This window comes from Rutilus rutilus (genome assembly GCF_951802725.1).
Source record: "Rutilus rutilus genome assembly, chromosome: 25".
Lineage (NCBI taxonomy): Eukaryota > Metazoa > Chordata > Actinopteri > Cypriniformes > Leuciscidae > Rutilus > Rutilus rutilus.
Genome location: NC_140229.1, coordinates 7,594,345 through 7,620,448, shown reverse-complemented (window position 1 = coordinate 7,620,448; position 26,104 = coordinate 7,594,345). Strand labels below are relative to the sequence as shown.

Sequence of the window (26,104 nt, the reverse complement as noted above, 5' to 3'; positions counted from 1 at the left end):
AGGGCTTTGATTAAATCAGGATTAGGCCTTAGTTTAATTAGGACATTTAAGTATATTTTATAAAAATGCCTTTTTTTATTGCATTATATTATTTTATTTTATTTAATTGCTAGTGTGCATCTTGAGACAAAACAATGGCAGTGACATATGTTAAAATATGTCATTTCAAGTTGCTTTCAATTAAAACAGCTCAAACATGCATTCAATCTGGGACCAGGTTTAAGACTGGTCTGTGAAACTGGGGGAATAATTAATATAAAACCAATTCATGGTGATACATGATGTTGTATTTATTATTTCAAATAATAAAAAATATTATTTCAAATAATGTTTTTATGTTCCATAATTGTTGAAATGTCTTTCCTGCTGCAATTTAAGCAAATAATAAATAATTAAATTTAAATGACTATATTATTAATTGAAATTATTTTTTTATTTTTTTTTTAGATTTCCACTGTGTCAACCAATAGTGTGACAACATGTTGGGGAATTTTGCCAGATAAAATCAGCCCTGAGAAATATCCACTGCTGTAAAATATGTGACCAGTAGCCTTGGTGACTCAAAATTTCAATGATAATGCCTGTACTGAAAAACACTGGTCACAAAAAAAAAAAAAAAAAACAACATCTAAATTAACTTTTAACATCTAATTAAGATATTATTTAATATTGCTGAATCAAACTAATTAATGCATTCATTTGCCAACAAAATACAATTTTACGGGTTAAATCAATAAAAAACAGCTTTTTAAGAAAAAAATTGCAGGTTTCCACTTTTTACATTGTGGGGTTTAAATTACCCTCACTTTTAAACACAGCACAAAGTTCACAAATCTGACATGCTGTTTAGATTTTTACAGCCATGTCATATGAAACACTTCGATATTCAAATAACAGTTCAATGCCTAAAGTCTCTAATGGATCTGTCCACCCATGGAAATGTTCAGAAATCGGCATCTCCATGTTTAAATTACGCCTGTTTGTGCGTGTGTGTGTGAGAGTGAGACATACAGAGAGAGAAAGAGAGAAGCAGCACAGAATGCTTTACTCCTCTTCAGATAAGGTTGTTACAGTGTCTGTCTAGTTTTCTCTGTTTTGTAAAAACACATCTTAGATTAGAATGTGCCTTTAAATTATTCACTAAAAGCATTTGCAGGAGCAAGGAAAGAAAAACAAAAAATGAGTGAAGAATTTGTACAGGGCGGGAATCGGCACACTTGAAAGCATTCAGGTAAAAAAAAATCTCTTCTCCTACAATTAATGGACTGAACCATCATTAATTCATACTCTGACATTGCTAATATAATTTCTAAAACAATTAGAGACCCAGCCACATGGAAGTGCTGTGCTAAGACAAGGCTATTTAATATGTCGACTCGCCATATGTTTCCTTTCTGGGTTTTGTCTTTCCAGCTGAGAAACTGTGATTACTGTAGCACATGGATGTGACCGTGCAGGGTTTTCTGTCTGCAGGCTGAAGGCATCGAGTAGGACAGTTAGAGGGTGTTTTTAAACTCAACTGTGACATGTGCATGGACATCAATAAATGGACATCAGCCAAACCGCCCCAGGAGCTCACAGCACTGTCCCGTGTAGTAAAGGACTGCATTAATAGCTTTTAATGACCTGATTACATTTTTTTTTTTTTTTTTACTTTAAAAAACCCTGTTAAAACTAAAAGCCACAAAAACTTGTCTCTTGGTATATGTATGATTTGTCTGTTTAATCAGGGCAAGCATTTTCAGCTTCTGTATTTGCACAGACTGTATTAGGAAATCTCATATTGAAACAATACACATCAGTTCGAGAGAGAGAAATACAGGGAGGGAGAACATAAGAGAGGAGGGAACATCTGTCGTTTTTACCAGCGATCTTCCGCCAGATTTGGTCCCTCTGTTGCTATAGCAACAGTCATTATGCATACTTTCAGATTGTAGAGTTTGTATTCTGGAACTGGTACTATTTTGCACAATTTCCAACTCAGTCTGATCTCCTCTTCTGCCTGATTTCCATCTCAGTCTGATTTCACTATCCAATCTCCACCTCAGTCTGATGACTTTACTGTCTGATATCAACCTGAGTCTGATTTCACTCTCCGATTTCCAACTCAGTCTGATCTCCTCCTGTCTGATTTCCATCTCAGTCTGATTTTATTGTCTGATTTCCACCTCAGTCTGACTTTACTTTCAGACAGTCTGATTTCACTCCTTGACCTCCACCACAGTTTTCTTTCACTGTCTGATTTCCATCGCTGTCTGATTTCACTCTCCGATTTCCAACTCAGTCTGATTTCCGTCTCAGTCTGATTTCATTATCTGATATCCACCTCAGTCTGAATGTACTTTCTGACAGTCTGATTCACTATCCAATCTCCACCTTGGTCTGATTTCCAGCTCAGTTTGACTTTACTGTGTGATATCAACCCTGAGTCTGATTTCACTCTCCGATTTCCAACTCAGTCTGATCTCCTCCTGTCTGATTTCTGTCTGAGTCTGATTTCACTATCCAATCTACACCTCAGTCTGATTTCTTTCTCAGTTTGACTTTACTGTCTGATATCAACCCGAGTCTGATTTCACTCTCCGATTTCCAACTCAGTCTGATCTCCTCTTCTGCCTGATTTCCATCTCAGTCTGATTTCACTATCCAATCTCCACCTCAGTCTGATGACTTTACTGTCTGATATCAACCCGAGTCTGATTTCACTCTCCAATTTCCAACTCAGTCTGATCTCCTCCTGTCTGATTTCCATCTCAGTCTGATTTTATTGTCTGATTTCCACCTCAGTCTGACTTTACTTTCAGACAGTCTGATTTCACTCCTTGACATCCACCACAGTTTGCTTTCACTATCTGATTTCCATCGCTGTCTGATTTCACTCTCCAATTTCCAACTCAGTCTGATCTCCTCCTGTCTGATTTCCATCTCAGTCTGATTTCATTATCTGATATCCACCTCAGTCTGAATGTACTTTCTGACAGTCTGACTCTGATTCACTATCCAATCTCCACCTCAGTCTGATTTCTTTCTCCGTTTGACTTTACTGTCTGATATCAACCCGAGTCTGATTTCACTCTCCGTTTTCCAACTCAGTCTGATCTCCTCCTGTCTGATTTCCGTCTCAGTCTGATTTCACTATCCAATCTACACCTCAGTCTGATTTCTTTCTCAGTTTGACTTTACTGTCTGATATCAACCCGAGTCTGATTTCACTCTCTGATTTCCAACTCAGTCTGATCTCCTCCTGTCTGATTTCCATCTCAGTCTGATTTTATTGTCTGATATCCAGTCTGAATTCACTTTCACACAGTCTGATTTCACTCCTTGACATCCACCACAGTTTGCTTTCACTATCTGATTTCCATCGCTGTCTGATTTCACTCTCCAATTTCCAACTCAGTCTGATCTCCTCCTGTCTGATTTCCATCTCAGTTGGATTTCATTATCTGATATCCAGTCTGAATTTACTTTCTGACAGTCTGATTCACTATCCAATCTCCACCTCGGACTGATTTCCAGCTCAGTTTGACTTTACTGTGTGATATCAACCCCGAGTCTGATTTCCAACTCAGTCTGATCTCCTCCTGTCTGATTTCCATCTCAGTCTGATTTTATTGTCTGATATCCACCTCAGTCTGACTTTACTTTCAGACAGTCTGATTTCACTCCTTGACATCCACCACAGTTTGCTTTCACTGTCTGATTTCACTCTCCAATTTCCAACTAAGTCTGATCTCCTCCTGTCTGATTTCCATCTCAGTCTGATTTCATTATCGGATATCCACCACAGTCTGACAGTCTGGATTGGCAGGGAGGACGAGAAGCTAATTTTTTGCCAGGTTGAGCTGTAGGTGATGTTCCTTCAGATGTATTATCTTGATGTTTTGAGAAGACTATCCTGTTTATAGTTAGAGCCTGGCCAACCTTGAAGATGCTGTATGTCGGTGTGTGTGTGTGTTAGTCTTCTTGGTTATAGGTTAAGGAACCACTGACAGTATTGGAGATTGACTGACTTGTTTTCTTTGACATGTTGGCGCCTGGACACACAGTCTTGTGACCTCGGAGGGACACAGGGTCCCTAAGTCAGGGTCCTGGTGGTAGCCGTACAGACTATGGAGATGTGCTACTGCCTATCAGTCCATGTGTGGAAAATTACTGTTTATCTATTTCTTAGCCAATCAGAATCATTCAGCCTGAAGTAATGACGTAGCTTAGACATTGGTGAAGGGTATAACTGCTGTGATCTTTGTAACTGTAAGCGGGGTGTCCAACAAACTCCTTGTGAGTCTTGAAGACTTTTCTTTCATTTTCTTTAATCCCCACGACACCCTACGTCAAACGGATCGTGCCAAAATCGTGTAATCTGAACCAGGCAGTTTAAATCTATTTGAAGAATCTATTTGTTTTTATTCTTCATGTTTTAATTCTGTTTGAGGGTGTATCATTTTCATTTGTCCAATTGGTTTTTCAGATGTTTTATATATAGGCCTATGTTCTTTATTTGTTGTACAGCACGGTTTGAACATCTGTAGTTTTTAAATGCGCTTTATAAATTAATAAACTAAACTAAACATTGGTAAAACAAAGCCTCATTCTTGAGGTAATATTATTATATTCCTCATGTTTTGGGAATTTCAGTTGGTGACGTTGTTGATGATTGCCCTTTGTTTTTGCTGCCATCTCCCATCAGCATCCACAATTGCACTCTTTGTTGTCAGAATGAGAGGACGCATTCTTCCGGAGGGATGACCTCTCATCCCCTGCTGGCCCTGGCACTGCTCACACCAACCCACTCTCTCTCTCCGTCTCTTATTGTCTTTTCTTTCTCAAAGGCTACCAGCAGGATATCTGTAAATGTTTGCGTCAAGGCAACGAAAGATAGATGCAATATGTAAGTATAACTGGCTTTAATATACAATTTTTAAATGGTGATATGCTTTCTCATTAATTGCAAAAGTGTGCGACATATGGCGTTTAAATGTTTTATTGTCACAGTTTTAAAAGTTGGGAAGAAATTGGAAAAGAAAACTAAGCTTTTTTTATGCAAGCTTCAGTTGTGCTGAATATATGCTCTCTTTCTCTTCCAGCCAAATTTAGCAACACATCCATATCTCCCTCTGGGACACGCGCACAATAAACAAACCGAGACAAGTGTGAGGCACCAAGCAGTGCTGCCTTTTTATTGGTTGTTTAAATGTTTGTCTAAACAAGTACGGAGCGAATCTGGGCCTCTTGCATAAGAAATGGGGACAGGCAAAAGATTAGGATGCTTATGAAGGATCTTCAGAAAGATTGAATCGTAGATCATTAAGAAAATGTAAAGGAGTTTGGGTTATTTGACAGTGTTTTGGAGAACATTGTGAATGAATTATGAATGAATCATAATGAAAAGATTTGTTTGCATTATGCCATTTTTTTTAATGACAAATAAGCACATTCCTTATGTTTATTTTTCCTTTTCCTTTTATGTTTTACTGTTAAATGCAATGTATTTATACATTATAGCATAATGTCAGTACAGTGTAAGTACTTACATATTGTATAAATACTGATAGATAATTTTTTTAAATACTTTTATATTAAATTCTTATTATATAGGTTTTTATTATATACAAATGTTTATACACTGCCCGAAAAAAAAAAAAAAAGTTCCTGTTTGGATGCTTAAGAGTCTATTATGTTTCTAGCATGTTATATGTTTGCCAACAGTTCTTCTAACCCTAATTGATGGAGTGTGTAGCTTTTCATTACTTAAACAACCATGTAGGAAGACACATCATGGCCATCCACCTCTCGATGGAAATAACATCACAACATTTATTTCCATCAAAAGGTGCATACATTTTTGGTAAAGATCTTGAATTGTAAACCTCAGTTCTGTGGCTTAATCAGATCCAGTCTGATTCCCTGGCGGCGCTCATTATTTTGTGACTTACTGAGACACACAATGGTCTGACCTAAATCTAACACCCAAATTATTGACAGAGAGAGAATGTACGTGCGTGCATGTGTGTGTTTACAACTTGCCTGCTCTGTTCCTGACCAGAGTTTTCATTCATTCATCTTCATGTTTAACATGTTTGTCTTACAGAATGACCTGCCAAACCATAGAGAATGTTCAGTATGAATGCTGTGACATTCTGACCAGGAATACATATCTGTGACATTTATTTGTTCTAGTTATGCTCTAAAACATTTCATTATTTATTTTATGTTTTTCATTATTTGAAATTGTACATCAAATGATTACTGTTCATGATATCCGAGTCTAAATGTGATTATGTGTCTCAATTATTCGCATGTCTCAGTTCCTGATGGAGTTGCCTGCTGCTGGGACTATGAAAAGAGAGGGATAAACACCGGTAAGCTCATTTAACATGCAGAGAAACAGAAAAACATCTGGTTGAGGAGATTCCCCCATCTATGTAAAGCGCTTTGAGGTCTCAGAAAAAGCGCTATATAAATGTAACAAATTAATTAATTATTATCTCTATCATAGGATATGTACTGCTGGAGTATTTACTGAAGACATGAAATTGAAGACACATACTCAAACATCTCTTAAGAGACCCGAGATTGTGAGGATGCATTCGAATTTTTGGTCTCTTCAAATTTCTATTCAATTGCTACTGAAGCAAAGTTTAAAGCTTATACTGACCTATTTTCTGGGAAAAAGAAGCTGCAGAGAAAACACATTACAGGGATGTGTGCAGTGATGGCAGCAAATGCTTTAAAAATTGATAATAATGATTCTTGCCTTAGCAAACGGCACTTATGAAGCAAGGATGCTCGATTATGGCAACATTTTTGATCATGGTTATTTAAAACAATTACTCATTGACTCTGGAAACATCATGCATTTATTAAACTTAAAAAAATAGGAAAATAAAATAATATCGAAATAATAAATGAAAATAAATATGATCATCTTTGTTGTAGTGCAATTCCTCATCATACTGAAAACTCTTAAAAAACATATTAGTAAATTATATTCAGTATATTAAAAAATTCTAATTATTTTTCGAATATATTTGAACTCTAGAGATATTATTTCAGTTAGACCAACAGAACACAAAAGGGAGCAATGATTAGCCTAAAGCAGTGCTTTTCAAACATGCCCAGGGCTGTGTTCGAAATCGCCTATACCTTCATTGACTATTCCCTTCATTAGTCCACTAATATATTTCACTTGAGGGAGGGAATGAAAACGAGTGATTGAATTCAGCTGCCGCTTTTGCATAGTTTGTGCTTGCTGTTTAATAATCATTTGAAACTGGCAGCTCCAGTATGATGAAAAGATTTATCTTGAATTCAGTCATGGAAACTATGTATAAACCTTAATTAAACCATTATTAATCAAGTAAAAAGGAATTTATACCTGTATGATATTACGCCTTCGCCACATTGGACCAGTGGGTTGGAAAATGGATGGATGGATGATTTTGACAAACTCTGGCCTAAATACAAATTATGCCTGACTGTTAACAAAATTGCATTTATTTTTAAACTATAAAGTTTATAAAATTATAAAATCAAAGGTTTTAACCTACGCTCACTGGCCAGTTGTAGTGTTAATCTTCACACAGTTTAAGTCTTTTCACTAAAATTTGACTTTTTATTTTAATTTGAGCGGTATTAGTCATATCATTGATTTATTTGAGTAAATTTTACTTGGAATGACAAAATGGCAAACATGGCATCGAATACCAGTCAATGGCATTGTAGTTGACAAGAATTAAAATAAAAAAATATATAAAACAAAATGCGCAGATAATTTATATATTAATTTAAACATGTATCAGCCCTTGTGAAAACGAGTACACTATTGCAATACAATATTGTGAATTATTTATGTTTTATTACATAAAGCTGTGGTGGATTAATCATAACTAACATTTATTTTTCTTGCAGGATTAACAATTATATGCTTTTGAAACCTGAAATGTCCCCAAACACTCAGTCAGTGTGTCTCAATCATGTCTGAACATAACAAAAGGGGAAATGAAACTAGACAGATATCTAAAATTATAAACTCATGACTTTGAGTTTTGAGTGAAAAGTGAAGTAAATCAAGAAATCCAGAGTTTGCTTCTGCCTAGTAACAGAAGGGTTTGCTGAATTATGCAAATGAAGGACCAATCATATTGTAGGAAAATTATGTAATGTATCTTGTCACCTTTGCCATGCTCCTCTTCTATAAAAACTGTTGTATTCTTTTTGCTGGTGGGATTCTCTCTAAAATTGGTCTGAGATCCTCCGGCCGTGATTAAAGCATATTCGAAGGCATGTGCCAAGTGATAGTGTTTAGGGGTCAAGACGTTGATAATAAATATTATTGAACGTCGATCAGGAGACGTTTAGGGGCGTCGAAAAATCTACCACAGAGCGTATTTACAACATGATTTAAGTTCATGTTTACTTGTGCATTCGCATTATTTTGTGCAGATGCAAGTTTTCGTCGGATTCATAAATGCCTTTGGGTGAGTTAAGTAAACTGCTTTATTTTTCTGGTTTTACTGGTTCATTCACTGTTCTTCCTCACAAAACCCTTTTTTAACAGAACAATTGAAATCATTATCTCAATTATCATGTTTTCATAATCGTTTGAAGGCTTAAATTGTAATTAAAAATGGTATCCGTTTAATACCAATCACTAAGGTGACTTGTTTGCCACAGGTAAGACATGCCGAAGAGAAAGGACTTCCTTGCACTTGTTTTGATTGTAGTACCATGGACTTTACTCCTCACGCTTTGGCACCAGCGTGCTGGCAACCCGTTACTTCCAGTTCCGAAGGGTAAATACTAAGATCGTTCTTTCAAATGCTACAAGTTAATTTAGGCATTTAGTGGTATGGTTATCTTACGTTATGGTGCCACTGGCACATGCCGTTAGATGTTGTGGCACATCCATTTAGTCATTTCCATTTTAGTCTGGGTATAGACTTGTCTGTGAAACCAGGGGCATATCTGCAATAAACTTCAGCGGATAATTTTGCTAAACTAACACAATACAACAAAACGAAGGCATTAGCTAACACAACAATAAAAAGTTACCATCCAGGAGCTTGCGATCTGCAAGTGAAAGGCGCCTTGAGGTGCCATCCCAAAGAGGAACACAATCACTTTCACAGACCTTTATCTTGACTGTCCCAAGCTGGTGGAATGACCTGCCTATATCAACCCAAGAATTTTCAAGAAACTGCTTAAGACGCATCTTTTTCGTCAACACTTGACCCATTAATACTAACACTTACTATTCTATATCTATTAAAAAAAAGAAAGAAAAAAAAGTACTGTGCTGGATTAACTGGGACTGGTCACTGCACTTGCGTATTGTTGCCCTATTGTTAGTTTGATTGCTTCTATTGCTCTCCTCATTTGTAAGTCACTTTGGATGAAAGCTTCTGCTAAATGATTAAATGTATGTAATAAAAACCTGTAATATTGAGTTAATACATATAAAATCACAAACCAACACATTCTCACCTGTGAAAGGTTATCCCATTTCTTCGGGAATTGAAATCTAGGCGGTTTCACAACCAGAAGCTGTGCAATGTTGTAGCATCAATGATTATACTGTGAGTGATGACACGCTGACCGGTGTGCAAGTGTGTCGGAGCGGTCGAATGTGGAATCTACGTATACATATCTATGGTTGAGGGCACGTATACCTAATGTATACGTAGATGCCACATTCTCACCTTTCACAGGAGAGAGTGTGTCAGTTTGTCTTTTTATATGTATTACAGGTTTTTACTATGGTACTTTATAATGTTTTTACTTTTACTATGATAACTGTTTAATGTCGTGTTCGTTGACGCCTTCAACTTGTATTGTGTTAGTTTAGCAAAATCCTCTGCTGAAGTCTATTGCAGATTTAGATATTCATACATGCGTCTAACTACGTTAGTTAGTTACTCTTGAGTGTTCACGGACCTGCTTTGACCGTTCCAATATGGCGTACGGCTTACGTATAGCGACCCATAGAAACAGCCACTAATGAGGCATCTATGTTTATATATCTATGGTTGAGTGAACATCAGTTGTACACTCGTTATTGCGGTGCATTATGGGATTGAATGAGTGCACTCTATAACGTTTACTATGGTTTCTACTACAAGAAACACTACTACACTACTACAAATGGCTGTCCCTTCAAATAATGGCCTATTTAAGGGTAAAGGGGGTGATTTCGGACACTTGGCGGTACGATAGTAGCAATTTGGTCACATTTAATAGATTAGCTCACAAACATTAGCGCAATACCTTTATGAAAGGCCTACAAACTTCTGGAATTTGCAAGTAATTTCCTCAATTAGTGAGTGAATGAACGAGTGATCACCTTCTTTTTTTTTTGACAAGCTTGATATAAAAATGCCACATCACTATTGTTCAATGACTTCAAGCATTGTGTACCATGACACTGGATGTGCCACAAAATAAAAATGCACAATAGTATGTACATACAGTAATATCCAATATCCACCAAAACTGATAATAACAATAAAATATATATATATATATAAAAAACGCATATCAGCTAGCTAATAATGTGGTACCGATATATTGTGCATTCCTACTCTAAACTCTTGGTATTTTTTTTAAATATATTTTTATGGACAGTTAACAGAACTGGGGTCAGTAAAGCTCACCAAAGAAACTTTAGACTTCATGAGCCCTGCATCATAAAGAACAAGCACATCACTGAGGTCATCCAGATGAAGTACGTCCACAGCCGCTCTCCACCCTGGTCTGATGCATTGCCAACTCTTCACGTAATAACTCCAACCTACAGGAGGCCTGTCCAGAAGGCAGAGTTGACCCGCCTCACCAACACTCTCTTACACGTCCCCAACCTTCACTGGCTAGTGGTGGAGGACGCGGCGGAGAGGACGTCGCTGGTGTCCAGACTGCTGGAGAACACTGGACTGAATTACACCCACTTGAACATAGAGACACCTCAGAATCTCAAAGTGCTAAAGAAGCCCAGAAATGCACGTATTCCTCGTGGCACTATGCAGAGGAACCTGGCTCTCCGCTGGCTGAGGGAGAACATCAACCCCAGCTCAGGTCATAAAGGAGTCGTGTATTTTGCAGATGATGACAACACTTACAGCCTGGAGCTGTTTGAGGAGGTACAGTACATATGATCTGCTGTTCATAGTTTGTATCCTTTCATATTCCCTATTCCATCCTCTTTGTGCCGCAGATGCGTTGGACTCGTAAAGCATCTGTATGGCCGGTCGCTTTCGTCGGAGGTCTCCGGTACGAGTCCCCCAAAATCAACTCTCAAGGCAAAGTGTTCGGCTGGAGGACGGTGTTTGACCCTCGTCGACCTTTCGCCATCGACATGGCTGGGTTTGCAGTGAACCTTCAGCTCATCTTCGGCAAACCTCAAGCCTATTTTAAGTTAAAAGGGATAAAAGGTGGATACCAGGAGAGTAGTTTGCTACAGGATCTGATCACTCTCAGTGACCTGGAACCCAAAGCCTCCAACTGCACAAGGGTGAGTCGAGTCCTAAACCTGAATCTTCCCTTTCCAAATCATTTCAGTTCCTTTTTTGTTTTTGGAAATTACAAATGGGTTCTGGTTTCAGGTACTGGTTTGGCACACCAGGACAGAAAGACCCTTGCTTGTGAATGAAGGGAAAAAGGGATTCACAAATGCCAGCGTGGAAGTATGATGAACTGCTGTCATGCTGTTGACTGGAGTGCATTGAATTTAAACTGTCTCTTTGTCAAAGACAGACTTGAGTATTTTACTAAGACACTCTCACTAAAGGAATTTAAAGGAACTGTAAAGAGTCAAACTCTTGAAAGCTTCGCAACATCTACGACTTTTGCCCAGATTTTTGCCCCGTCTGCAGTCTGGATTAGTCTGCCAAAAGTCAGAGCCAGTCTACCAATTTTGAGTTGACAGAAGTTCGAGTTGACAGATTTTACAGAAACTTGCATGGTGGCCACCGACTCTATAATTCATTCCAGTTGGAAGATATTAAACATGTTTGATATTTTGAGCCGATTTTAGAATGGATATTATTTTCATTTGTCACATGTCTTCTAGCAACAAGGCGCATGTTTCTGCGTGAGTTTGTTATGTTGGAACCATATAGGCTATATATAAACATAGATGCTGTTATGTTAGTGGCTGTTTCTATGGGCCACTCTATGTAAGCTGTCCACCATATTGGAGTGGACAAAACACCGGTCTCGAGAGCAAGTTGACTGAGCGTAGTTAGAAGCATGTATGAATATATCTGCAATAGACTTCAGCAGATGATTTTACTAAACTAACACAATAAAAACATAATTTTAATGTCATGGTTACATTTTAATGTCACAAATGTTAAATCGTGTAGTGTATACCAGACATAGGACTGCTGCACAACAACTTGAAAAATGCTCTGGAAAACTTCCATGCATTACTATGGTGATTTGATTTGGAAGTTCAGAGACTATTTGGATAGAAATAGAATTTGCAATAATGCTAACATCATAAAACTTTGCATCATTGCAATTAATAACATTTTTACAATCCAACAGTAACATACTGTTTAACATTTTGTTCATTGAATTTTTTTGTTCAGGCACTTTGATAGCGTTTCGTAGTGTTTTGTAGTTTTATTCTTGACTAAAATGGCATAGAATACCATTCAACGGCATTGTAGTTGACAAGAATTAACATTAAACAAAATTAATTAAACCAAAATACTCACACATTTTATACTACAACCACAATTCCTGAAGAGTTGGGGCATTATGTGAAATGCAATCAAATCGATAAACTGTATTTTTTTTTTTATTCTCTTGAAACTTTATTTAACTCACAAAAGTACAAAGACATATTTTTTGTTTTCACTGGCCAAATTAATTGTATTTTGTAAATATAAAGAAATTTAGATTTTGATGGCTGCAACACACTCCAAAAAAGTTGGGTGAATTGGTAATAGGTGAGGGGACTGTGTTTGGGTATAAGGAGCAAATTTCATGAGAGAATTGTCCATCTACCAACCATCTACCATACATAATATTGAGAAAAGATTCAGGAAATCCAGAGAAATCCCAGGCTATGCAAGGCAAGTCAGGAAACCCCTGTTGAATGTGCATGACCTTCTAGCCCTCAGATGGCACTGTATGAAAAACCATCATGCTACTGTGTTAAATAGCCACATTGGCTTGGGAGTATTTTGCAAACCGTTTTCACTTAACACCATGTTTCAGTTTGTTTTTTTTGGAAAAAATGGACATTGATTTCTCAGTCCCAAAGATGAAAGGGACCATCCAGACTTTCACTAGCGACAGGTGCAAAAGCAAACATCTGTCAATGTATGGGAGTGCATCAGTGATGTAGAGGTGTGTATTGGGATTGTACAGACATATAGGCCTACTGCCATCAAGATGACATCTTTCCTGGGAAGTAAGACAATGCCAGGCCTCACAACAGAGTGGTTTCTAGATACACTACTACACCGTAGAAGGGATGTGCTTGACTGGCCTGCCTGCAGTCCAGGGGCCGTATTCACAAAACATTTTATCTTACCACTAAGTTCTCCTAAATAGCAGTAAAAGTTCTTAGTTAAGAGTTTTTTCTTAAAACCTATATTCACAAAGCTGCTCAGACCAACTTTTACTAAGGAATAAAGTGAAGTCTTAAGCTAAGAAAAAGGGTGGGGTTGACGTCGTTGCTATGGATGATGTCAACACGCTTACTAACTATATGCACACAGCTGATGAGGGGGTCTCCCTCTGTCAGTGATTTAATCATTGAAATATTGTAGAACAAGGTATTATGTTGCCATATTCAAATAAAGATTTTAAAATGTAGGCTAAGGATCACTATTAAACAAGTATATGTTCAGCTAATTGTCAGCCTCTTACATGTCTGCATCTCGAGAGATTGCAGAATTCAAGAGACAAAAAAAGTTCGGGAAAGCACATTCCAATGGTCTATCTAATCAGTTCGAGAGGAGGCATATATATACACAGCCAACTCACCTAGTTACATCAACAAATTTTCTGCATCCCTCCGCCAACCCGACTCCTCACTCTCGGCTGGTTCCTTTTCCCAGCCAGGGACACAGGGAAGTAGGCCTACTCTGGATTTGGACTCTGAGTCCTCAGTCCCCTCCGACGACACGCCAAATACGCTTATTTTACTCTTTTACTCTATTCTATCATTTGTAAGTGTGAACTCGTGAAAACAACTGCCACAGGTAATCAGACATTATTTATTTATTAAGATTTATTAAGATTTATTTTTGGTGTTTTGCCTTTTTATTATGATAGGACAATGGCAGAAAGCGAAGTGGAAGAGAAAAAAGGGTGACGGGATCGGGAAAGGGCCACGACTCACGAGCCGGAACTGAACTCGGCTCTCCCGAGCTGCCCTCAAGGCTATCGTGCACACAGTGGGACATTATTTTCAACTTGACTGCAATGTTTTATTCTCCATCATTCAAAATATTTATTGCATTTATGAAGAAAAGGCTCAGCACCCAAGGCTCTATCGCCTATTGCCTCAATGGTGTACAGTGTCTTTGGGGCAGCTTGCAGAAAATTTAGGAGTCCTAAAATTAGGACTGACACGGCCAGCATTTTTAAGCGTTTCTCCTAAACTGGCAAGTTAGAGCTATTTTTAGCCTTAAGATGTTTTGTGAATACAGCTCCAGTCCAGATCTGTCTCGGCCCATCATGAAAAGGAGAATCAGACAACGACGATCACAGACTGTTGAGCAGCTGTCCTGAATCAGGTGAGATTGGGCAACAATTAGTATCCTCAATTCTCAAATGAATAAAAGGTGTAGCCTAATTAAAAGGAAAGGTGATAGACACAGTGGTAAACATACTTATGTCCCAACTTTTCTGGAGTGTGTTGCAGCCATCAAAATAAAAATGTGTTTATATTCACAAAAAACCATTAAGTTGGTAAGTGAACACATTACAAATCTTTTCTTTGTACTTTAGTCTGTTAAATAAAATAATGAACAAATCACGGATTCCTGATTTTATTGTTGCTATTTTACAAAATGTCCAAACTTTTGTGGAAAAGGAGTTGTATTAGCCTATTAAATTAGGTGTTAAAAGTTGTGAAAACCTGAACTGCTGAAACAATGGGAAGTTGCAACAGAACACTTTTACCGTAGACCATTGTGAACTAATTTATTTAAAAATTGCCCGAGTTTTAATAGGAAAAGAGCATAATTAGCAACATGATTTAAGATAAAGTTTACTTGTGCGTTCACGTCATTTTGTGCAGCTGCAATTGTGCCTATTGTTTTCGTCTGATTAATCCCATATGGGTAGGTTATTATACCTTTGTGTGAGTTAATTAACCCAATTAAATTCTAATTCAACAGATTTTTTTTCAACGGAATGCGGAACAATAATCGTTTTATCTCAGTGATCCTGTTTTCATAATCGGTGGAAGCCAAAATTCGATTAATACCAAGCCCCAAGCAAGGAGACACTTTTATGACAAAGTAAAATATGCCGAGGAGGACGAAGGACGTCCTACTGGAGTTCGTTTTTGTTGTGTTAACATGGACTTTGCTTCTCACGCTTTGGGTCCAGCGTGGTGGCAACCCGTTGCCTCCAGTTCCGAGGGGTAAATACTAGGTTTTATTACTACGTTTTAAATGCTACTAGTTAATTTAGGAATTTAGTGGTGTGTAATTTTACGTTTTGGTGCCACAGCAGATGCCGTTAGATGTTGTGGCTCATCCTGTCATATGCTGGTGTCTAATAACAGGTTTTGTGGATTTCGTTGGCGTTATGATAGTAGCGACGTGGTCGCATTTGTGCGATACCGTTATGAAACGTATTTTATATTAAATTTGTCAGTAGGCTTACCTTTACCTGGAATTTGCAAGTAGCCTAATACTCAATTAATTTTGTTCACTTCTTGACGTTGACATGGGTTAGTGCATTTATTGAGTGAATGAATGAAAGGGTGATCACCTTTTTTGTTGTTGACAAGCTTGTTATAAAATGCCACATCACTATTGTGCAATAACTTAAAGCTCTCTGTGTACCATGACACTGGATGCACCACAAATTTAAAAAATGCACAATCAATATCCAAGATCCACCAAAAATGATAATAAATGAAAAAAGATACATCAGCTGATAATGTGGTACCGGTATATTGTGCGTCCCTACTCCAAACTCTTTTTGATGGACAGATAACAGAACTGGGGTCAGTAAAGTTCACCGCTCTCCACCCTGGTCTGATGCATTGCCAACTCTTCACGTAATAACTCCAACCTACAGGAGGCCTGTCCAGAAGGCAGAGTTGACCCGCCTCACCAACACTCTCTTACACGTCCCCAACCTTCACTGGCTAGTGGTGGAGGACGCGGCGGAGAGGACGTCGCTGGTGTCCAGACTACTGGAAAACACTGGACTGAATTACACCCACTTGAACATAGAGACGCCTCAGAATCTAACAGCACTGAAGGAGCCCAGAAACGAACGTATTCCTAGTGGCACCATGCAGAGGAACCTGGCTCTCCGCTGGCTGAGGGAGAACATCAACCCCAGCTCAGGTCATAAAGGAGTCGTGTATTTTGCAGATGATGACAACACTTACAGCTTGGAGCTGTTTGAGGAGGTACAGTACTTATGATCTGCTGTTCATAGTTTGTGTCCTTTCATATTCCTTTTTCCATCCTCTTTGTGCCGCAGATGCGTTGGACTCGTAAAGCATCTGTATGGCCGGTCGCTTTCGTCGGAGGTCTCCGGTACGAGTCCCCCAAAATCAACTCTCAAGGCAAAGTGTTCGGCTGGAGGACGGTGTTTGACCCTCATCGACCTTTCGCCATCGACATGGCTGGGTTTGCAGTGAACCTTCAGCTCATCTTTGGCAAACCTCAAGCCTACTTTAAGTTAAAAGGGGTAAAAGGTGGATACCAGGAGAGTAGTTTGCTACAGGATCTGATCAGTCTCAGTGACCTGGAACCCAAAGCCTCCAACTGCACAAGGGTGAGTCGAGTCCTAAACCTGAATCTTCCCTTTCCAAATCATTTCAGTTCCTTTTTTGTTTTTGGAAATTACAAGGTTTGTAAAAGGAAAAATTGGTTCTGGTTTCAGGTACTGGTTTGGCACACCCGGACAGAAAGTCCCTTGCTTGTGAATGAAGGGAAAAAGGGATTCACAAATGCCAGCGTGGAAGTATGATGAACTGCTGTCATGCTGTTTTTTTTAATACTGAAGTATCCTGTCAACTGGACCGACAGCAAGAAAGTATTATTCCGTGCACTGAATTTAAACTGTCCCCTTGTCAAAGTATTTGCTCCAGAAGCTCCAGTATTTGAATAAGACACTCTCACTAAATAAATTTAAAGGAAATGTAAAGAGTCAAGAGTTATGTTGGAACCATAGATGTTGGATTATAGATACCTCAATAGTGGCTGTTTTTATGAGCCGCTATATGTAAGCCATCCGGCATATTGGAGTGGACAAAACCCCAGTGAAAGGTTATCCTATTTCTTCAAGAATTTAAATCTCAGCGGTTTAACAACCAAAAGCTGTGCAATTGTAGTATCATTGATTCTTACTGTGAATGACGATACACTGACTGTTCCAAGATGACAGGCGTGCAAGTGTGTCTGTAACAACTTACAGAAAAACGCTCTGGAAAACTTCCATTCTAACAGAGCTTTACTATGCTGATTTGATTTGGGAGTTCAGATACAGTCTGGATGGAAAAAAGTATTTGCAATGATGCAAACATGTTCTAAGTTTTTGTTTAAGCATTGCTATGATGATACAGGGTTGTGAACGGTGATTGTTGGATGTCTCAAAAAAGAGTCACACTCCCAAATCTCTGTCCTATTCTGACCCTAGCTATAACTTGAGTTTGAATTGCAAAATGGGAAAACATGATAATGCTGGAATAAATGCACTAATGTAAACAATTGGGGGTGTGTGGAAATTGTTGAAAGATAAATCAGTAACTTGACTTCCTGTTGCCTTAACGGCCAGTGCAATATTCAAGTTTTCATATAAAAAAGAAATCAAATCAAACTGCACTAATACAACTAATGTCAGTTGGTAAACGGCCAAAGAGACAATTTGAAAAAGTGCGATCTAGCTTATTTCTTGCTAACAAATGAAGATCAAAAACACACTCAACTGGCAGTCCAACTAAAAATTTTGCATTTGAACACAAAAGTATACACAATTTAGCATTTGATGAAAATGATAGTTCCCAGCAAGACTGCACTTTTTCATGAAAACTTTTGAATGTTCATGGAATGCAATAAAATGTTTCTAATAATTGTTTAACAATCCAACAGTGAGACAACTTTTTGTTCAATTTTTTTTTGTTTTGTTGTTCAGGCACTTTGATAGTGTTCATGTCTTTGATGTCTGTGTCTTGATTAAATGTCAACTGTCATTCCCAGATCAGGAGAGTCTTCAAAATGGATTTTAAAATCCGCTTCTGCTTCTTCAAACACAATCACCTGTTAAAAAACAATAAAAGAACAACAGATCTTTGAGACTTTGTGTTTATTTCTTGTCAGTGAACCTAATTCCAGCACTCTGAACATTCTATTCAAGATTCTAAATAACTTTACATGGATTCAAGACTGATATTTGCAGTAATTCTTCAGACTAAAGCAAAAAAACAACCAGTTCTTAGGAGCCAAATAAATCATCATTTATATAAACTGACTTGGTTCATTCCACTGTTGAGGAAGGGTCCTGGTAGAAACAGAGCTTGCTGTGGTCCAGCATCCCAGTACCGTCCAACGTTTTGCCCATTAACGAAGACTACACCCTTACTCCAACCCTGCATGGGGACATAATAATCAATGCATTATTTCTGACCATATTTAAGTGTTCAAATCTTGTCCAGATTCATTACACTCACTGGCAGCTTCATGAAAGTGTCACTGGGATACCCATTCACGAATAACCTGCCCTGGAAAAAGCCTGGGAAGCTTGGTTTGTTAGTGACGGACTTCCAAGGTGCCCTGTACAAGCTGAAAGAAAAGCATGGATGATTCTTGAAGTTTTTTTTTTCGAATCTTTTATGGCCTGTCACATCATGTGAGATCTTACTCACCTGTCAATAAAGCCAGGAGTCATATCCAGGCTATATATTGTGAAGTCTCTAAGTGGCGTATGATTTAATAAAATGTCCCCAACGATACCTGAAAACAGATTTTGATTCTGATGGTTATTATGTTTGAGAGGCTGTGACGTTAAAACAGAAAGCACTGATGGGCAAAAACTTAAAGACATGGTATTGTACCTTTGCGCTGGTCATCCATGTCTTTACCGTAATGCACACGGCCGCAGTTCTCCACCAGTAGACTCAGAGTGCGTTTCTCCTACAGAAAACCAATTAGTCAAGACATTTATTTCATTAAAAGTACTGTAAGACAGTAATATTGTGAAATACGATTGCAATTTAAAACAACTTTTCTATTGGAATATATTTAAATTTTTATTTATTTCAGTGATGGCAAAGCTGAATTATCAGCATCTCCAGTCTTCAGTGTCACATGATCCTTCAGAAATCATTCTAATTATGATGATTTGGTGCTCAAGAAACATTTATTATTATAATAAATGTTGAAAACAGTTGTACTGATGTTTTTGTGGAAACTTTTTTTTTTCTTTGATGAATAAAAAAATAAAAATAGAAGAAACATTTATGCCTTTACTGTAACTTTTGAGCAATTTAATGTGTCCTTGTTGAATTAAAGTACCCAGCTAAGAAGGAACGCTCTCATAACTTTGGCTAACGTTCTGGCAAGGCTAACGTTCCGTCACAATGACCGTTTTTTAACCTCTCACACTGCAACGCAGGACCACCGTTTAGGAGCCATGACTACAGAAATCACCACGATTGGTCATCTGTCGTTTGGGACAGCCCAAAATCATTCAATGTGTACCGGGAATAAATGCATTGAGTTGCTGCCATGAGATTGGCTGATTAGATGTTTGTGTTAATGAGCAGCAGAAAAGGTGTACCAATTAAAGTGGCCGGTGAGTGTATATATGTATATGTAACGGAGGCCAGCTAGTAGTTGCTGTGCAAGTAAACCTCACTCCTCTGATCTCAATAGGCGCTCTAGCGACAGACGCTAGATGCTGCAGTCATATATATATATATATATATATATTACTAATTATGATAAAATTAAGATAAGATAGAAAATGGAATAAATATATATTATTAATACAATTATAAGACAATATTTAAAAAAAGAGACTCAATATTGCCAGAAAAAAATAAGATATAAAGATTAAAAAATGAAATAAGATCATACCTTTCCATCAGGAACAGCTAATTCAAAATTCCTGTGGTGAAATATGCCAATGAAACTTTGGTTCACAAAAACCTAGTGAAAAAATCCTGATTAAAATACAATTAAAGCAGATGCATATTCATGCACAACAGCACCGCTTGACTGTTTTATCAGCACTAACCATGGCTCTGTCTTGGATGTTACGGTCTGATTTTAAAGAGCCTCCTTTGGTGATGGTGGTCTCATAGAGGGTGTATCCATACGCCTGGCCATTACCGTTGTTCACAGGCAGATTCTCCATATTAACAGGAAACTGAGATTTGAAAGGCTTGAGCGAAAAAAAAAAATTGAGATTCATTTCTCAGAGTTAGTATTTCTCAACTGTAAATTAGACTTCTTACCTTGTGTGTGTATGGCAGAGCGTCCCACAGTGAGAGGTGCTGAAACAAAATAGCCACCTCATATTCTTCTTTCCAGCGGACACCGGGCATCTCAGGGAGGATTTCATCTGAAGAGAACCACAGAAACTGAGCACAAGAGCACACGGCTCAGAACATGTGAGCATAGTATTACTAAAATAAAATACAACTTTCTCCTCTGAAATAACTTTTTCGAAAAAGGCCAGATGGGCAGGGGGAAAACCATTTTAACCAGTAATATCTTAGTACACTTTCCATGATCCAATCAAATCCTAATGGATAAAATCAAGGCTTTCTCTCATAATGCCCCTATTATGCTTTTTCAGATATTACCTTTTATGTAGTGTGTAATATAGCTATTTGTGAATGTAAAAGGTCTGCAAAGTTTCAAAGTGCACGACAAATGAAGTTATGATAAAGAACTGATTCTGAACTGCCTGAAATTAATCATTTGTAATTCCAGTCTTACTTCCTGCACAATCCTACGAAGGTTTGTAACAAATTTGCATAATGCCAGATCTCTTTATTGGCTATCAGCGAACAACTTCTACTTTCACCGTCCCTCAAACACTGTAGTTGTAGCAGAAGCCTGGAAGAGTTTGGTTCGTGTTGTCGACATGTAGAGAAGACGTTGTTTTCTGTCCTGCGGAAAGCAAATCTACTTTGCATGCACTTCAAAAGGACGAGGACTCAAATTGACACGGTAAAACTGACAGCATTGTTACTGTTCATATCACTGTGTATAAAAGTGCTGAGGAAGCTGAAATTCAGATTTGGTAATGGGTGTTTGGTTTCCAACACGAGCTGTAAGCGGTAGACCAATCACAGCAGACTGGGCCATCTGACCAATCAGAGCAAAGCAGGCTCTTGGAGAGGAGGGGTTTAGAGAGACCAGAATCCTTGATCGAACGGCTTCAGACACTGAAATACTGAAATACATGTTTCATGAACTTGGATGCTGTAAACCTATTGTACGAGATCTCAAAACAGAATTAGGAAGCTTTAAAATTGCATAATAGGGGCACTTTAATTATTTTGCTTTGAATATTCTGTTTCATTCATAAATATGTCAGTAGAGGAAGGGATCACAAACTGTTAAAAGTGCTGAGAAGATCTTTGAGAAGATGGTATTTAGGTGTGTAATCTCCTGCTTCTGACAGAGGAGCATCATAATCTAAAAGAAAGATAGGAAGACATGTAGTTATACACAATGCTAGATTTTTAAAGCATCCAATAATGAACTAAAACCAAACTTATTGGACATTTGAACATACGTCACTGTGATAAGAACTATAAAATACCAGAAACCATCTTTGGAAATAAATTATTTGAAGTGTAATTGGATTTTTTAGTTTGGCTCGTGTCCCATTTGATAAAATGAAAAGGGCGGGCTTTATGACGTACACTGCAGCCAGCCACCATGGGGTGATCAAAATGTTTTGGCTTTAATATAAAAGTGGTTCAAATTTGGTCCAAATACAAGCACTGGCTGCATTTAAGTCCACTTTTTTTTATGCCCTTCCCTCGCTAACTTCCTTCCATCTTGTTCACTCGGATGTACAGTACGTCATTGCTTACATAAGCATGAGTGACCACTGTACCCTTGCAATGGGTTTAAATGGAATACCCTAACCCCTTGATCACTTGTGTAGAAATTAAGTGTTAGCACTGCAAGTTGCTGTTGTAACATCACAATTGAGTTGCATAGTGGTTTATGGATCTGCCTGAAGTGTACATATGAATAGAGGGTCTGTCTACTTGACGAAGTAGTCTAGGTCTGATAGCTCCACACACTGGCCATATTGTGAAGTACATCATCAGTTCACCCAAAAATGGTCATAATTTACTCACCCTCATGTTGATCCAAACCTGTATGACATTCTTTCTTCTGTGAAACTTAAAAAGAAGCTATTTTGAGAAATGAATCAGTGTTATGTTTGTCAAAAGTTTGCAATGGAATTCAACAGTCTCCAGCATTCTTCAAAAATCATACAGGTTTCAAACAAGATGAGAGTAAGCAAAGGATGACAGAATTTTCATTTTTGGGGTGAACTATCCCTTTAAAGTTGATATAATTTTAATGTTAAATACTTTCTCCTATCCTAGTTTCATATGCCGTCACCATTAAGATGACAGGAACACAAACCATAGCTTGTGACCAGAGCTTTGTAAGAAGGGTTGGCCAGCGCTCCATTCATAAAGCCGAAGTTTGTCCCTCCGTAGAACATGTACAGGTTGATGGACATTCCTCGTCTCAGTATCTCTCTCACCACGGCAATCAGGTCTGACATTAGAAAGAAATTTCACATCAGTGCTTTGGCCCTTCATATTCCCCATTTTAAATGAAAATTTGGGTATACAAAAGACCCCTTATTTTAATATATAGATAGAGCCATATGATAACATCTTACCCTCTGCAGGAAAACTATGGTGTAAACCGCCCCATCCATCACACCTTCCCGTCCAGAGCTCCATCACCAGCACAGGACTGTTGGGCTTCATGCATTTAAAGTCATTTAAAATATTTCATCTAATACTTACATGTACAAAAAAGACACTGAAATATCTACCTGGACTGCTTCCAAATATTTGATGTCATCATGATTCATTTTCTGTAGATTTAGAGTTCTTAAAGCTGTGATGGAAGAAAGAATGTGTGATTCTTTCAGCATTGATAATAATAAGAAATGTTTCTTCCGCAGCAAATAAGCATATTAGAATGATTTCTGCTTTCAAAATTCAGCTTTTTTCCAGCCTCGGTGTGCATAAGAGACTTATCTGACCTTATCTGATTCTAAAAAAATCTTACTGACCACAAACTGCAAAAATACATTTTCAGTTCAGCTGCTGTGTACCTCCTTTGATTCCACCATATTTTAGACCCTCATGGTCGTCTGATGTTAGGAGAACTTCCCTGATGCCCCTTTCTTGGAGAGCCTGATAGAAATTATATTTAAAAAATCTGCCAGTCTGTAAACTTTAATAACCATCAAGGAAAAGTGTACAATGTTCGCTGGTACCTCTTTGATAAACGACATGTAGTTTCCATCTTTTGCATATGATCCATATTTGTTTTCCACTTGGATGGCAATGATAGGCCCACCTTTCTTGAACTGACAACATATAAACCAACAGCAAAGATTACTCAGAGTATGTTTTTGAGTACTTTTTGTGTTTTAAAAAGAATCCTACCTGGAAAGGCACCACTTTCGGAATGAGCTTGTCGAAGTACTCGTTTACAGCCGCTATGAATCCTGGGTAAGTGGTTCTCAGCAGCATCTCTCTATCACGCAAAAGCCAGCTGTAGAGGGAAGTGGTTTGTTTGGGGTGGTAAAAAATGGTAACAAATTTATCTTTTAGTGTGAAGACCCAGTATCTGTAGCTCTATGTCAAACATCTGTGGCAGGAACAACATACTTTAGGTTTTGTTTCGTTAATGCCAAACTTAAGGGTAGTTCTTTCATTCCCCCTCATGACACACATTACCAAAAAGTGTGGCACATAACGTCAATTTGATCAAACACTTCCTTTGTTTGCTGCCTCACAACTTTAATCACATTTTCTCTGGAATTTGCAGAAGTCGACTTAAAAGCTATGCTACAGGAGAGCCATTTTTGTTCTATTTAACAGCAGAAATTACCTGGGCAAGCCTCCGAGGTCAAGGTCAGAGCCTATGTATGGTCCCGGCCGTAAAATTACCCAGAGTCCCACCTCTGCAGCCAAGTGAAGGAAAGCTCTGATTTGGATGGGCAAAAAATAAATTAGATAGGCTACCTAAAAATGATCAAACTGAGAATTATAGCTAAAAAATAAATAATACTAAAATAAATAGCAACAATAAATAAGCACATTTATTTGTTTAGAAATGTATTATTGTCATTTTAATAATGAAAGCATTTAACACAAATATATATAAAAACAATAATAATAAAATACTTAGTAATACTCGAAAGTGGGAAAATCATAAAGAAGCACAGTAAATGATTTAGAAATGATTTAGTGTCATTAAATATTTAAAGCATTGAACAAAACATTTTCTGTAATCACTTGACTTTTACAGCCTTTATTTTAAAAGATCTCTAAATTTTGCAATGTTTTTGTTCTCATCCTTTAGTTTTGTTGCTATGGAAGAGCTTGGATCTACTTTAATGACGTATTCCCAGTGGTGTGCAGATAATGATACGAACCAGGATGAAACAAGAACGAGAACAAATTCCCTCCTAACAACAGCACACCGACGGTATTGTCAGAGGACCGGCAACAGGAGCTCTCTGAGATGTTTGTCTAACGAGGCATTAAATAGAGGCGAGATCCTTCCAGGATCAAAATATACAGATCTCATATAGTGCTGATTTTCTCACATGTGGGAATTCAAGAGAGAGGGAGGAATTCTTACTCTATATCAAGGCCTCCCTGGAAGCGAAATTCTCCATTCTCTGGCTGATGGAGAGACCATGGCACATCACTGCAAGATAAACACAGTCTGATTATTGCACTCTCCTCAGTTCATAGACTGTGGTTGCCAATTTCAAACCTACACAGTGAGAGTGTTGAGACCACAGGCTTTCATTTTCACCATCCGGTCCTCCCAGTAGGCTCTGGGCAGGCGGAAGTAGTGTAAAGAGCCACCCAGAATACGGAACGGCTCTCCTCCCAGAGAGAACTGGGAAGAGTTTACTCGCAGACCCATTGATCGATTTATCCTTATCTTCCCTGTCGGACCTCTGGATACACAAGAGAAACACATGGAGAAAATAAAACATTTTGTTATTATTTTATTAATTAAATCATTTAACAGACAAACAAAATATTGAAAGTTGGAATTCATAAAGAAGCTACTTATTTAGAAATTAATTATTGACATTTTAATAATTAAAGTATTTAACATACAGTACATACACACATACATACACACATAAACAAACAAACAAACGTTGGAATTCGTAAAGAAGCACAGTTACAAAGAAAAGATTAAAAACTAAATGTTCCCATAAACTTCTACATTTTTCCCATTTATGAAAATAATTACTACCCAGCTTATGCTGCGATGAATATACCTAGTGAATTATATATATATATATATATATATATATAAATTTAAACATTAAAGACTTTTTTACCTTCGAAGATAAGTTTTGAATAAAATGTTGTCTTACCTGAAGTGTCGGTATATAATAAAGCACGCGAGACTCAATAACAGAATAACAAATCGCCTCCTGTGATTGTTTCTTATACTGAAAACAGCCATGCTTTTCTGATTTAAGAGCTATGATAATGATACAATAAATAAGTGTCCGCCAAGTTCCGTTAAAAGGGAGTGACATTTATGCCGCAAGTTTCTTGAAAGCAAACAGAAAGCGTCGCTTGGGTATCTACGCTGTAGTTCCAGTCAACCAGAGCGGTCTAAAAACTACAAATCCCATC

The 26,104-nt window shown here is 37.8% G+C and overlaps 3 protein-coding genes across 9 annotated transcripts; 2 read left to right on the top strand and 1 right to left on the bottom strand.

The window, feature by feature from the left end:
• Positions 1 to 982: 982 nt before the first annotated feature.
• Positions 983 to 12,864, top strand: LOC311285504 (galactosylgalactosylxylosylprotein 3-beta-glucuronosyltransferase 1-like). 5 transcript variants are annotated; one of them, XM_084401158.1, is made up of 8 exons: positions 1,008 to 1,231; positions 4,719 to 4,891; positions 6,309 to 6,362; positions 8,446 to 8,480; positions 8,677 to 8,795; positions 10,624 to 11,135; positions 11,210 to 11,506; positions 11,598 to 12,326. In XM_084401158.1, exons 5-8 carry the CDS (start codon positions 8,684 to 8,686, stop codon positions 11,682 to 11,684), a joined length of 1,008 nt encoding a protein of 335 aa, XP_084257284.1. In that variant the 5' UTR covers positions 1,008 to 1,231; positions 4,719 to 4,891; positions 6,309 to 6,362; positions 8,446 to 8,480; positions 8,677 to 8,683; the 3' UTR covers positions 11,685 to 12,326. The 5 variants fall into 5 exon arrangements, with proteins under 5 accessions (XP_084257283.1, XP_084257285.1, XP_084257282.1 ...); XM_084401157.1 differs by lacking the exon at positions 8,446 to 8,480 and having other exon boundaries at positions 983 to 1,231; positions 11,598 to 12,313; XM_084401159.1 differs by lacking the exon at positions 8,446 to 8,480 and having other exon boundaries at positions 1,003 to 1,231; positions 4,833 to 4,891; positions 11,598 to 12,864.
• Positions 12,865 to 15,358: 2,494 nt separating this feature from the next.
• On the top strand, positions 15,359 to 18,309 carry LOC311284663 (galactosylgalactosylxylosylprotein 3-beta-glucuronosyltransferase 1-like). 2 transcript variants are annotated; one of them, XM_084399833.1, is made up of 4 exons: positions 15,359 to 15,604; positions 16,182 to 16,609; positions 16,684 to 16,980; positions 17,089 to 18,149. In XM_084399833.1, the coding sequence occupies exons 1-4, from the start codon at positions 15,487 to 15,489 to the stop codon at positions 17,173 to 17,175; spliced, it is 930 nt and encodes a 309-aa protein (XP_084255959.1). In that variant the 5' UTR covers positions 15,359 to 15,486; the 3' UTR covers positions 17,176 to 18,149. The 2 variants fall into 2 exon arrangements, with proteins under 2 accessions (XP_084255959.1, XP_084255960.1); XM_084399834.1 differs by having other exon boundaries at positions 15,367 to 15,604; positions 16,270 to 16,609; positions 17,089 to 18,309.
• LOC311284662 (beta-galactosidase-1-like protein 2) lies at positions 18,134 to 26,039 on the bottom strand. 2 transcript variants are annotated; one of them, XM_084399832.1, is made up of 19 exons: positions 25,837 to 26,039; positions 25,219 to 25,404; positions 25,077 to 25,145; positions 24,321 to 24,416; positions 23,873 to 23,981; positions 23,701 to 23,793; positions 23,536 to 23,617; positions 23,251 to 23,315; positions 23,092 to 23,176; positions 22,827 to 22,964; positions 21,774 to 21,854; positions 20,663 to 20,769; positions 20,443 to 20,589; positions 20,283 to 20,354; positions 19,259 to 19,337; positions 19,070 to 19,157; positions 18,875 to 18,986; positions 18,677 to 18,793; positions 18,134 to 18,464 (listed from the first exon to the last, which is right to left on the bottom strand). In XM_084399832.1, exons 1-19 carry the CDS (start codon positions 25,926 to 25,928, stop codon positions 18,381 to 18,383), a joined length of 1,902 nt encoding a protein of 633 aa, XP_084255958.1. In that variant the 5' UTR covers positions 25,929 to 26,039; the 3' UTR covers positions 18,134 to 18,380. The 2 variants fall into 2 exon arrangements, with proteins under 2 accessions (XP_084255958.1, XP_084255957.1); XM_084399831.1 differs by lacking the exon at positions 25,837 to 26,039 and having other exon boundaries at positions 25,219 to 25,636.
• Between the last annotated feature and the right edge of the window lie 65 nt (positions 26,040 to 26,104).

Coding starts and splice junctions, on each gene's coding strand:
- LOC311285504 (XM_084401159.1), top strand. CDS start 8,684: ATGCCGAAGAGAAAGGACTTCCTTGCACTTGTTTTGATTGTAGTACCA. Junction 11,136..11,209: donor GCCTGGAGCTGTTTGAGGAG/GTACAGTACATA, acceptor TTTGTGCCGCAG/ATGCGTTGGACTCGTAAAGC. Junction 11,507..11,597: donor AAGCCTCCAACTGCACAAGG/GTGAGTCGAGTC, acceptor TTCTGGTTTCAG/GTACTGGTTTGGCACACCAG.
- LOC311284663 (XM_084399833.1), top strand. CDS start 15,487: ATGCCGAGGAGGACGAAGGACGTCCTACTGGAGTTCGTTTTTGTTGTG. Junction 15,605..16,181: donor GTTGCCTCCAGTTCCGAGGG/GTAAATACTAGG, acceptor TTTGATGGACAG/ATAACAGAACTGGGGTCAGT. Junction 16,610..16,683: donor GCTTGGAGCTGTTTGAGGAG/GTACAGTACTTA, acceptor TTTGTGCCGCAG/ATGCGTTGGACTCGTAAAGC.
- LOC311284662 (XM_084399831.1), bottom strand. CDS start 25,508: ATGAATTCCAACTTTCAATATTTTGTTTGTCTGTTAAATGATTTAATT. Junction 20,355..20,442: donor ACATCCAAGACAGAGCCATG/GTTAGTGCTGAT, acceptor TTTTTTCACTAG/GTTTTTGTGAACCAAAGTTT. Junction 18,987..19,069: donor ACTCCTGGCTTTATTGACAG/GTGAGTAAGATC, acceptor CTTTTCTTTCAG/CTTGTACAGGGCACCTTGGA.